The 14037-nt window shown below is 33.9% G+C and overlaps 1 protein-coding gene across 1 annotated transcript in view; it reads right to left on the bottom strand.

Annotated features, from left to right (window-relative positions):
* LOC116889599 (probable ubiquitin carboxyl-terminal hydrolase FAF-X) overlaps nt 1–14037 on the bottom strand; it is a 129771-nt gene that overhangs the window by 114828 nt on the left and 906 nt on the right. The window contains 4 exon segments of the mRNA XM_032890532.1: nt 3259–3477; nt 5622–5734; nt 8045–8124; nt 10039–10184. Of these exon segments, the coding sequence (XP_032746423.1) occupies nt 3259–3477; nt 5622–5734; nt 8045–8124; nt 10039–10184 (558 nt within the window).

Here is a 14037-nt window from a genome sequence, read left to right as displayed (position 1 = left end):
TAGATAAGTAGAAAGATTACTGCCAGGCTCAGAGAGGACTTCGGCAGTGTGATATGGGATGGAGCAAAGTGAGTGAGAGGCTTTGCTGACTGAGATTTAAGATATCTAGCAGATATCTTGGGACACTGAGGTGCCGGACTAAAGGGGGATAAAAGACAACCATACTTTTTTTATTTTTTATATTTTTACAATAACAGTTGTGGACTCTTATTTCAGAAGAGTTAGGGGAAGGATTGAAGAATGGAAGGGGATTGCAACACTGTAGGAAGACCAACATTGTTAACTAACCTAGATCCCGAGAGTGCCCTTAGGGGCCTAACACTGGAAGAACATACACGGCCTGGACTGTGGCCCCTGTGGTAAGTGGTAGTTGTTTAGTCTCAGTGGGAAATGATGTGCTTAATACTGTAGAAACCTGGTGCCCCAGAGAGGAGAGAATGCTAGCAGGGCAAAACCCTCTAAGAGGCAAAGGGAGGGAGGATGGGTGAAAGAACTCATGGAGAGGGAACCAGGATGGGAGGCAACATTTGGAGTGTAAATAAATAAAATAATTAATAAAATATTAAGAGAAAAATAGAAATACTAATAGGGAGAGTACATACGGATAAGGAAAATTGTTTTCTGCATTTAAACAGAAAATGGCCTACAGCAAAGGTCAGTCAACAAAACACTGCCTGGCAAAGTTGGAAATCCCATTTGAATCCCCCATACTGCATCCTAAGCAATCATGAGGCTTGACGGTCACCTTTTATTTAAGTCAGTCAGTGATCTTCAGGTTCAATGAGAGCTGTCCTAACTCAAAAATCCCCTCACACCAAAAAAACCCCACAACACTAAATAATGCTAAATATAAGGTAAATTCTTAAAGAATAAATTAGCTATTTTATAAGCTAATGCTAATTTTAGGAGCAAAAATCTAAATAAAGTTTAAAAGCACTAGTTTAAATATTGCTTCATTTTTTAAATGAAGTTAGTAATGTTTTCTTCCCAGTTTCTGTAGTTATAATGTATAAAAATATAAAATATTAAAGTTAAGGAAAGAAAAGAGATTATAAAATTTGTAAGCTCTATACCAATTATAACTTTTTAGAAACTTTGAAAATTGGTTAAATATCCAAAAAAGTAAACACACAATCAAGAAAAACCTAAATCTAACAGAGAAATAATTTTGTAGTAATTTAATCAAAAACAGAGACCTACCCATCAGTTTCCACTAAAGGAAATGGATAGTATATAACCTATCCAGAGGCTATTTGAACTGAGGTACTAATTTTTAGGCTTAAGGTGGAAAAGTAAGATAAGTCATGGAAAAGAGTATGTGAAAACATTATGGCAACTATAGACCATTGAAATTATTTAATGAAAAGTAAGAGAAGTAAGGCACTCAAGCAAGCTGAGATAGGGTCTTAAAGGAATTAAAAAATTTAAAAGCAACCATGCAAATGAAGAAAGTGTAAGAAGAGGTTCAATTTTCAACAAATGACAGGATTATGGAAAACATATCCCTTTCAAATGAATAAAGTCAGACAGACCTATATGAAATGTACAAGTATCAAAGTACTCTGAAGAGCTATAAAAAATATGAACAAAGATCTAAAGGTAACGAGAAAAAATTTATAGAGTCACTAGTAAGTACAGAACTTAAAAAAATTAATTCAATTATTTTGTATATAAAAAATGTAACTAAATATATTCAAACATATATTGTTCAACAGAAAGGCTTATTTCTATTGAACAATATATGTAGAAAGTAGAAATTACATTTTAATCCATAGAATCAAAAAGGAAAAGCTAAATAGAAATTAAGGTATTGATGAATTACCAGGGAAGCAGGGAAAAAATACACAATACAAAGTCTAAGAAAACGAAGACACATTTTTTTTTATGAAATACTACATAAAGCCTTCCCTTTTGAGGAAAAAAATAAATCTAAGAAGCACCATTAAATTTGAAAAGGGAGAACACATAATTATATGCCAAATCAAAAGCCATATATAATTTCTGGCCGAAGAAGTTCTACAGAAAAAAAAAATTAAAGTGCCAAGGATGTGTAGGCAGAGTGTTGCCTTGTCGAGCCTTGGTGGGAGATGATGAGTCTAATTATCTATAGATGTGAGGCCCCAGGGTCGGCACTCTCTCAGAAGTAAAGGGGAGGATGATGGGAGGAGGGAGAAGAACTCTGAAAAGGAGGACTGGGAGGGTATCATCTGTGACTTAAATAAATAAAAGAATTAATTAATAAAAATAATTAAGTGCAATATATGGATTAATAAATTTGCTAAACTGGATGAGAGAATGAACTTCTCTGGTGATACAAACTATCTTTCACTAGAAAAAAATTACTGAATAATTGAAACTCTTACCAGTTAGGTGTGCGGTGACAAATACCTGTAATTCCACCACTTACAAAGAAGAGAGAAGACAATTCAAAAAAACAAGCTCAACACTACTGACAGTCATGCTGTGGGGGAGCACCCTCATGGAGCAGAAAGGTGGGTGTGTGGGATGGGGGTTCTTGCAGAGGAAAGGGGGAAACATTTGAAATAAAATAACCAATAAAATTTTTAAGAAAGAAAAATATGCACAGAATTTGCTGATTTAAAGGTAGTATGTATTTCTGTCTTCCTTCTTAGATTTTATTCTGAGTACTATGTGTAATAATGGTTCACATACTAAAACTGTTATTCTTTGTGATATTTAAAAAATTGGTTATTTTATAAAGTTAAATTGAATCTGAAACACTAAAACATAAGAAGTGTTAAACACTCATATTCTTGCATTGGAACACCAGTGCAGTACTTTTTTTTTTCCTTTTTAAATGTTCTGATGCACAACTTTTTGTTTTCCTCTTCCTGTCTCATGAAAATGTTTACTAGTACAAAGCAGAACTTCTATTTCAAGTTAAGGATAAAATAAAGGGCTACTTAATTCAGTATTCAGAAATTGATGAACACTAAGATTTACTTTTAGGAAATCCAATCAATGTTGTGTGTTTCATGAAAGAAAAACTAGATTTTTAAAATTTTGTTTGTTCAAGAAATCATTTCTCTGTGTAGTCCTGGCTGTCCAGAATTTGCTTTGTAGACTGGGCTAACCTGAAACTCAAAAAACCCATCTGCCTTTGCCTCTGATTACTGGGATTAAAAAGTATATGCCATTACCACCCAGCAAAAACAGCAATTTAAATGTGAATTTACATTATCCATAACCAATGCCAAAGAGTTAATACAGAATTTTTAAAAGAACGAATGGACATACTTTTGGTGAACGTAGGTCTGGAGAACAGGCAAAGAGTTCATCTTCAGGAAACTGAACACTTGAGGACACCGATTCACATGGACGTGCACCGTTATAGACATGAAATTTGCAATGAGGATTTAATGCTATTGCCAGAAGTTCTAGAAATGGAAACCAGTCCTGAGACAATTTGGCCACACAAAGCTCCATTAGGCGATGGGTGTTGTTTATAATGCACCTCTGTTAAGTAATAGGTAGGAACAGACTGTAATTGCACATATAGGAAATTTTATTATTCTCATTAACAATTTTTTATTTCTAAATTGCATTATTTTATACATTAATACTACGAATGAAATAACATATTCATTAATATTTAATTTACTGTATAGTTTCATATTTCAGAAACACCTATAAACTTAGCACCAAGAAAATAGACACAGTAAGAAAGACTTCAAGACAAGCCACACTACATACTGAGAGTCTATGGCCAGACTAAAATTTATTTATTTTTTTGCTCTTTTGTTTGTTTGTTTTTTAAGACAGGGTTTCTCTATGTAGCCCTAGTTGTCGTGAAACTTATTTTATAGACTAGCCCGGCTTTAAACTCACAGAGATATGCCTGTTATGCTTCCCAAATGCTGGGATTAAAGGTATGTACTGCCTAGCTATAATATATTTTTATTCTGAAAATACTTTTCTAATGATCGTTAGACAAAAGGCTGCTAATAACTACACATTTAGTTCGTTAGATAATGAACAGTATTTTCTGACTGTGGTATTTTGTCATCTACAGGCAATAATTCTAAAGTCTAAACACATTCATTACCCATTTCAAGGGAAATTTGCAATCTAAGTGCAATGCAAAGGTCACACGTTACTTTTAAAAGGTGTACATATATATGTGCACATACATACTATACAGACACACGTGCATGCCCTGGTCATTTTTGAAAATATTTAAGTTAAATTCCAGTCATAAAATGTTTTGCAATTTCTGATTAATTACATTTTATAATAGTTGCCTTGTTATTCAGTAATTTATTAAAAAGATACCTATATTATCATTTAAATTAAAAAATTTAAATCTTAGACTGGATCAACAGTTGTCTAAATCATTTTGTTCCATGAGTATTCGCATTTACTTTTGCCAGCTGAGTAAAGATAAGGCCCATCTCAAACAAAAAATTTTGTTTTCACTTTATCAGTGCCAAAACTAAAATCTGAATTTCCAAAATGTGTGAATACTAATCTGTGGTCTACATTTCATAGGGGAAGTTAACCTTTTGTTTCTCAGGACCAAGGTAAATCTTTGTTTCTTTGTTTATCTGTACATAAACTGTTATGCTACTGTATCATTTAGTGTTCCAGCTATACATTATTTATTTCGTTTTACAGCCATACATTATTCTCCTTTCTATATATGTATTTTTTAAAATGAACACAATGGTGGATAACTGTTATCATCAACAGTTATCACAAATCTGACAGATTATACTTTTAGAAGTCTTTTAAATTTTGGGTAGCAGGTTTTAAAATCCAAGACCTTGTACTTAAAACCCCAAGCAAACTCTAAAAGAAACTAGAGTGAAAGTTTTTAAAAATGTCAGGTAATGCAGAGTCATGTGATGTTTCACTAAGACAAACTCACATGGTGTTTTGCTAAGGTAAGGCTCATGGGAAGCCACATAGTAGTATTTGGAGAGAGTATAAATGGCAGTAAGTGGACAATAGTGCTGCATTTTCAACTCTAACTTTGCAATGCTTTACTGTTCTCCCATCTCCTGGCATCTTGGCTGCTCCTGGTCACTTCTACTGATCAGTACTGATCTGGAGGAGGACTGGTGGTTTCTGCCAGATTGTACCACCACTGCTGACTGGTGTTTGCTCTCCTGACACATCTGAACTAGACTGCCGACAAATGGAGTTTGAAATTGCCTCCCAAAACCACATGCCCTTGTCCTATTTGCCATCTTTCATCACTACCTTTGGACAGTGGGATAGAAGGGAGTTTGAACTGTTTAAAAACCATTAATTATTTAAAGTAGTTTAGGGCTGGAGGGATGGGTCACTGGTTAAGAGCACTGACTGCTCTTCCACAGGTCCTGAGTTCAATTCCCAGAAACCACATGGTGGCTCACAACCATCTGTAATGGGATCTGATGCCCTTCTTCTGGTGTGTCTGAAGACAGCACCAGTATACTTATGTACATAAAAGTAGTGTAGAAAAATCTAAGCAAAAAAAAAAAAATCTAAGCCTACAGAAGCTCCTCCTTCAAACTTGCATCATTCTTATTATTCAAAACATCACAGTAATATTTTGCAAACATAAATCCATAAGAAAATAACATAAAACTTAGGGTCCCCTCATATACAAAACTCACATGAATTTCAAACTTCCATCCACTCACTGCCTCATCTGTAAGGATTTTGGTAAAAGACACAGTTAAAACATCTCGGAAAAACCGCTGGCATGCTTCACTTTTTGCATCAATGCCTAAAAGGAAGCAAAATAGATAAATAAATAAATTAATAAATAAAAACAAGGTTGAAGAAGCTGAAGAGGATTGCAACCCACTTAGAAAAACATAAATATCAGTTAACCATACCCCTCAGAGCTCCCAGGGACTAAACACCAATCAAAGAGCACAGACCCATGGCATATGTAGCAGAGGATGGTCTTGTTGGGCATCAATGGGAGAAGAGGCCCTTGGTCCTGTGAAGGCTACATGCCCTGGTGTAGGGGATGCTAGGGTGGGAGGTGGGAATGGGTAGATAGGTGGGGAAGTGCCTTCTTAGCAGTAAAGGAGTGGGGTGTTCCATAGAGAGGGTCCAAGAAGGGGGACAGTATTTGAAATGTAAATAAAATAAAATATCTATTTCAAGTAAAAAATAAATTAGATAAAATTGCTTTTATGACTAAGTATGTGACTACACACTACACAATATTAGAATCTGGTGTTGTTTCTAATCCACGAAAAATATGGTAGTGTTTAAGAGAAACAGCATTACCATAAAATTCAAAAAGACAGAATTCAGGAAAACAAAAACTGTATAAAAATTATATCAAATCAAATAACTGGAACAGTTGTAAGTGTTTCAAAACATATTGTATGTTAATATATTCTGATGTCACTTATACCCAAAACTCTAAAAAAAGTCACCTCTACTTAATCTCCAAAATAATGATAAGTCTCTATAAACTGAATATGAATTATTATTACATATATTTGGGTTTTGTTCATCTTACAATATCCTAGAAGGTGTCCTCCATGTATGTGACATCATTTGAATTAAAGTATGACTACAATGACTGGACAGATCAGTTAGAAAACATGTACTATTTTTGCAGAAGTCTGCAGATCAACTCTTTTTTTTTTAAAGCATCTTATTTTTTTATTAATTTGAGTATTTCTTATTTACATTTCGAATGTTATTCCCTTTCCCGGCAACTCTTAACGCTCACACCAGTGACTCACAAACACTTGTAACTTTAGCTCCAGGCCTACAATTTCTTCTACCCTACATGAGAATCCATAAGCACATATACATATGCCCCTATATAGACACACATAAATACGTTCAATTAAAAATAAACATGAATTTTAAAAAGTCATAGAGATGTTATAAGACACTGAAGATATGTTCATGTGCCAACTCATTTCAAGGTCTTGAAAAACGACAAATGTTCTTTAATCTCCGCACTCGGGAGGCAAAGACAGGCATTTTCTCTAAGTTCAAGACCATCCTTGGCTACAGTGTGAGCTGTGGGGCGGCCTGTGTCACACAAAGAGACCCTGTCTCAGAGAGAGAGAGAGAGAATGGAGAGGAGGGAGGGAAGGTTGGGGAGAGAGTATTAGAGAAAGAGGAGGAAGAGGGAGAAAATAAAAGAGGATTCTATTATATATAATATTTGGTAAAGCGATTAAAAAACTATCCATCCTGGGACACAGTTACTAACAAGGACAATTTACTAACAACCTGAGTATGTGTCCTTGATTCATATAAAAATAATCTATGGACAACAGCGAGCTTAGATTTCCCCTAAAGCATCAGTATGAAACATAAACATTTAGATGTAATAACTCTCAGCCTGCATCACTTATAATCAAAAGAAAGGTGTGAAACACACTTGGGTGAAAAATGTTGAAATTGACACAGATGTCTAAGAATACATGCTACGAATAAAGTTACCCTGTGTTAATGTGTGCATGTGACTGAGGATATCCATGCAAGGCTAGAAGAGGTTATAGCCCTATAGATGGGAGTTATAATTGCTCACAATGTGATAACCTGGGAAGTGCCTATTTTGTCAATTCTAGTGGATGAGGAACTAAAAGACGGTGCTGCTGCCACATGAGGAAACATCTGGTTTTGAAAGGATTGTGTGCATGCGTGTGTGCGTGTGTGTGTGTGTGTGTGTGTGTGTGTGTGTATGTGTGTGTGTTTGTGTGTGTGCACATATGATCTTTTATCTTTTTACAGTCCAATCATCATCCTCTTCCTGCTCTGCCATCCCACAGTTCCTCCTCTCATTCCTACCCGAAGCTCCCTACCATCTCCAAGGTCCCCACCCTGCCTCCACCCTGCCAGACTTCTCTACTCCCTTGAGCTTCAAGTCTTTTGAGGGTTAGGTGTGTCTTCTCTCACTGACCCAGACTGGGAGTCCCCTGTTCAGGCTTACAAGAAAGGTTATTGATATTCACTGCAAATTCTAAATATTTAATTTTGTATGGAAAAAATCAAAGCCTTCAAAACATTATTTACGTATATAAAAGAGCATATGTGACGAACAAAGGTAACTCACCTTTTTTAGTAAGATCAATAGAAGCTTCCAAAAGTACTTCCAATTCCCCCTTTGGCAAAACAGGAACCACCCATCGGGGTCTAATGATTATTGCAAAATAAGAGTATTGCTCAGAACGCTATTCGGTGTTAAGTTACTACAGCTTACTACTTTTCTAGGAAAATGAACATAACAGAACACAAGCAAAACTTCTGAATTATATTCACCATTGTTTTTTTAAGAAAAAATGTTGCCAAGTGATATCCTCTTGTGGCATTAAAATATACACTGTATCTACATGTGGAGTTTTATAATATCAAGTATGACATAGTGGTAAGAAATTACTTAGAGTGTTTAACAAGACTAAAAATTAAACTGCCAACACTAAATACTGCTAAAAAGGAAGGTGTTCTCTTAAAATTAAAGAACTTATTTTTATAATGTAAAAATGAAACGTTATTAATTTTCACGATGTAGATGAAACTTTGAGACAAGTGCTGACATTCCAAATATTTAGATACTCACCGACTTTTCCTAAAGATTTATTTGCAAAACATTTTTAAGTCTATTGTCTTAAGTTAACGTCTATATCTCAAAACAAATTGAGCTTTTAAAATGTTTGTCTATATTAAGTTAATAAAAAAACTTGCATACTTTATTACTACTGTAAATCCAAAAGAACATAAGCTTTCTATAAATAACTATAGACTATAAATTTAATATAAACAAATATAAACATAAATAATAAATAAAACGACTATAAAAAATAAAATAAAATTCACCACTACCCAGAAAATACTTTTTCTGATATCTCCTAGATGATATACAATGTGCTAAAAAAATCAAGTAGCCATTAATGATATGTAGTTTTAAATAAATCTAATAAAATTATATAACTGAACTGGAGAATCTTTTAAACTATCCTATTAATGATTCAGCCATTAGTATAACATAATTCTTCAATTCTCCATGAAAAAATAACCCCGATCAACAATAAGGGAGACTAAAAGGAGACAAAAGGACAGACTTGCAAAGCCTTTCAATTTTCCATTTCTACTATTAGATCAGGTAGGAACAGGAGTCCAGGAATCAGCATGCAGCAGAACTGAGAATGTGGCAGCTCCCTCAGGGTAACATGTATACACAGAAATGTGTTAAGATGGGACTGGAGAGATGCCTTAGTGGTTAAGAGCAAAGTCGCACTTTCACAGGTCCCCATTCTGAGTATCAGGACCTAAAGGAAGGCTCACAGCCATATGTAAACATGGTGCCACAGAATCAGATGCTCCTTTCTGGTCTCCCCACACTGTGTACATAAAATGCACAAATTGAGATGCAGGCAAAAATACCACACACATAACATAAAAATGAATATATCTTTCAAAAGAGACATGTTGAAGAGACTCTGAGGTTTCTGCTATAGGATGCCTCTTCCATCGTGAAAGTCATCCAGGACATGTGAGGCATTTGGTCGGAAATTTATCCCTTAATCTATAACAGAATAAAGTATCTGATGATGGTATCTGTCTTACTAGCTAATCCTCAGGAATCAGTGTTTTTGAAGATGTAGCCATGAGGACACGTCTCTGTAAAATTCTGATCTATAAGAGGCAGATTTTCTCAATGAAGGGAAAAGTCTTAAGTGGTAAAAGCAATCATTCCTCAAATGATGCTTGGTAGACCAAAAAGTTGAATTCCTGATCTTTAAATATGTTTGACAGAGAAAATTTGTGAGACGCGTCAAATGTAGTTGCTTCTTTATGTAGTCATGTATATTTTTCAGAACCCTAATACAATCAATAAATATACTAACAGAGTATAAGTACCAAGAAACTTAAAAAAGACAGATTATTATTGGTAGATTGGTAGATTGGAAAACCAGAAAACAGGGAAGAAAATTGTCCAAAATTAGGCGATTCACTGTCCCCCCGCATTCCTCTAATTTAATACCACTTAATTTGTTTTCCGAAAGCAAATCCATTCTTTCCAGCAATTAACGTATAAATAGAATGCACCTGTTGATCATGTCTTCTAACTTTGCCAGGTCAGCATGAGGAAATGTAGGGTCTTCTTCTTCATGCTGCGGTGGAGCATCACCTTGGCCTTGTTCATCAGGAGGAGTTGCTGGAGAATTCTCATTGGAAGAATCAGATGATGAGATCTTAATTAAAAGTTAAAAATCCCAGACTTAACTATCTATAAATACACGTATAGAACTTAGAAATTCACATATCTGTAATACTTATAATTATTTGATATACACTCTATGTATTTAGGAACTGGATTATTATTGCTGATCTGTGGCCTTCTTTCCACTAACCTGGAGGCATTTTTCCACAGATTAAAATAATTATTATGTAACACTATATTAATTAAGTCAAATTACAGCTGGTATTTTTAAAAAATTACTACTAAAATAAATATAACTACTTAATTTTAATTGTAAACTTTCAGAGATACATAAATCACCACACACATTATTAATAGTTAGAAACAACAATAAGAGTAATCAATGGCAATATTATGAAAATAAAATAAAAAACAAAGGATAGTTATGTTTGTTAATCAATTCTGATACGTCAACTATAGAGACAGGCAGCAGAATTAGTATTAGCTCAAAATTCACTGCAATGCTGTGAATACAAAGTGTAGTGCATAGTCTACAGAACTTAACAAATTTGATTTCTGAATAAACATTCACAATGGTCAGGTGCTATACTTGTGAATAACAAAAGTTTAAAAAGAAGTGGAGAAGTTTTCTGGCATTCTCCCAAAGTCCAGTTTATTAAGTGAGAGACAGGAATCACAGGATAAGGAAAATATCCTAAAACCTGTGACCTGAAATAGGGATAGGCTTGTAAGTAGTGTTTTTATATAGTAATGCATAATGCTATAAAGTTTGATGCCAGTAATTTGAAGCCCAAAGAGAAAAACAGAATAGGTTATATTATTGCTCTATTTATTATTCTTCACGAATGAATTCAAATCTCCAATACAACCTGCTCAGAAAAAACAAACTTATTAATTGGACATTTAATATTTCTCTACTTAGAGTAAAATTTCTATATTATATAAAATTATTATAGAAAATTCCTATATTACACAGTAAAATGTTGTACTAAATTAACAGGAAAAATAAAAATGGAGTAGGTTTATAGATTAGTTAAGTGGATACTCAAACTGTTCTAAATTAAATTAAAAAATTTTCAAAGTTAATACTTAAAGAAAATTAAAATAGGACAAATGAATGAACACTGGTATCAAAAAATGACAATGGTATGTGACTTACACCTGAAATCTTTGTACTGTACAGAGCAGAGAGATTTTGAGTTTCTAGGCAAGTTTTGGCTACATATTGAGTTTAAAGCGAGTAAACTATTGAAATGAAACATACCACTCCAAACACATAGAAAAAAAATCAGAAATGCAAAGTAACCTACACACACACACACACACACACACACACACATTACGTAGACAGTAATATGACAAAAACATAAAACACAGCTGTAAGCTATATAAGACGTAAACCATTTAAATGTAAGCATTAAAAGGAAAGGATAGGTCATATTTGCATTCTAGTACAATTATAGCATATACTTGGAAATTAACTCAAAATGTGAAATGTGACACACTGAACAAACTGAAAGTCAATCCTTAAGACCACCAAAGAATTTTGGTCACAAATAAATGAAACTGTTGTCCTTAAAACAAAAAACTGGAAAAATAACAACTTAACAGGGTACAGTGTCACGTTCTTTAAGGCAGAGGCAGAAGGATCTCTGTTAAGAGATCTCTATTGTAGGACACTTTTGTAATAAAGACATTTTTATAACCTGTGCTGAAAAAAGCTAAATTCATTAAGATACAATGGTTACATACAGATTAATCCAACTCTGGAGTTGTTAATTATGTATGAAAAATACTGTTCTGAAATAAGAAAGTGTTTTTTAAACCAGTCATAATCTTCAATGCGCCATATCCATTCTAATAATGAATAGAACAGCCTTCCAAAATTCAAAACAAAAAAGGCATTCTTACATTGTAAAATTATTTAATTTAAGCTAACATAAAGAATATAGCAGAATATACTTTCCCCAGGAGCATGGACATTTATCAGATTATGTTGTGTAACACACGCACACACATACAAGAAACCTACTCTGTAACAAATTTAAGACAAATCAAACAGTATTTCTTTTCAGAATGCCATAGGATCAAAGAAGAGAAAGAAAATTGGCAAAATTATAAGTGAAAAAGAAGTGAAATGATACCTGAAATAGTCATAAATCAAAGAGCAAATAACAATGAAAATTAGTATAAGATGCCAGTAAAATATAAAGAATACATAAAAGTTCATAAAATGAAACAAAAACGGTGTGAAACAAGATGCAGTTTCTTTACATTTAAAAATCTTAAATATAAAAACCTAACCCTCATCTTGAGGAACACATAAGTAACAGCTAGCACAAAAATTAAAAGCAAAATAGAAAGAACACTGACAAATAATGAATAGAAAAAATAAAAACCAAAATAGTTTTGAAAAAGTATAAGCAGGGCTGGAGAGATGGCTCAATGGTTAAGAGCACAGACTGCTTTTCTAGAGGTCCTAAGATCAAATCCTAGCAACCACATGGTGGGTCACAACCATCTGTAATGGGATCCGATGTCCTCTTCTGGTGTGTCTGAAGACAGTGATCGTGTACTAATATACATTAAATAAATTATTTTAGAAAGCTATAAGCAAATATCAGTTTTTTCATTAGGTTCACCAAGAAAATGGAAACTGAAATAATGCAGACATATGAACACTACTTTCCAATTTCACAGGAATAAAAAACATTAGAAAGTAATACTAAGGACTGTATTCCAACAAACATTTTTTCTAACAATTTTAATGAATCCCACACTTCTAGAACCTTTCCCAAGATGAGTTGTGAAGAAAATTTGAATAGATTTAAAATCTCTGAGAGTGCACATGGCTCCAGCTGCATATGTAACAGACAATGGCCTTGGTGGGCACTAATGGTAGGAGAGGCCCTTGGTCTTGCCAAGGCTGGACTCCCCAGTACAGGAGAATGTCGGGGAAGGGGAGAGGGAAAGGTGTGGGTGGTTGGGGAGGTCACCCTCATAGAAGGGGGAGGAGACTGGGAAATGGGTAACATTTGAAATATAAATTTAAAAATCCATTAAAAATAAAAGAAAAAAATCTCTAAAGGATCTAATACTTGGTACGCAAATATGAATCATACTTCTGACCAAGTATTAAAAGTCTGATTTTGTGAAGTATGCAAGTTATAAATTCCTACTGAATCTAAGGATATATAATTTTTTTTTGTCAAATAATCATAATGAAGATAGGGAAATATCCCATCCACATTTTCGAATTAAAAACATACTTTCTGTATTTCAGAGGGAACAGCCACAATTTTAAAATGTTCCAGACCATTCTGTTCACTTAGGTTGACTTCAACAGGTAGTTTTTGTTACCCACACAGTAGGATTTAGAGCACAGTGTAAATGTCCCTGGAAAAGAGAAAGATATCCAACCATACCCCTTATACATGAGAAAAAGAAAAAACCTGCAATTCCAGCTCTATGTAACCAATGTTATACATGAGATAATGATTAAGGAAAATAGCACTTGGGAATGTAAGAGCTCATGAGCAAAAACGAGCTAAAACATTGAAAATAACCGTTGCTTTATTTTCCTCGAAACTAACTTCATTACATCAAAAAAGTTAAAAAAAGTTTGTTTTCCACAGTGTGATCACATTTCATCTACAAATTTCAAGGCATACTGAAGAGTTGGGGTGTAGGAGGAAGGAAATTAAGTATGAACAGAAATTAGGATCATTAGGACTGATATTGTCCTAACAACGGCACAGCAATAGCAAGGATTGTGAACCCATCAGTCTATATATTTGAAATGTTAAGGGATCTGAACAGACAAAAAAGACAAGGTGAGAAAAAAATGTAAGCCAAAATGAAATTTTTAAAAAAAGAGATAAAAT

This window comes from Rattus rattus, chromosome Y (genome assembly GCF_011064425.1).
Source record: "Rattus rattus isolate New Zealand chromosome Y, Rrattus_CSIRO_v1, whole genome shotgun sequence".
Classification (NCBI taxonomy): domain Eukaryota; kingdom Metazoa; phylum Chordata; class Mammalia; order Rodentia; family Muridae; genus Rattus; species Rattus rattus.
This window is presented reverse-complemented; position numbering and strand designations above follow the sequence as displayed.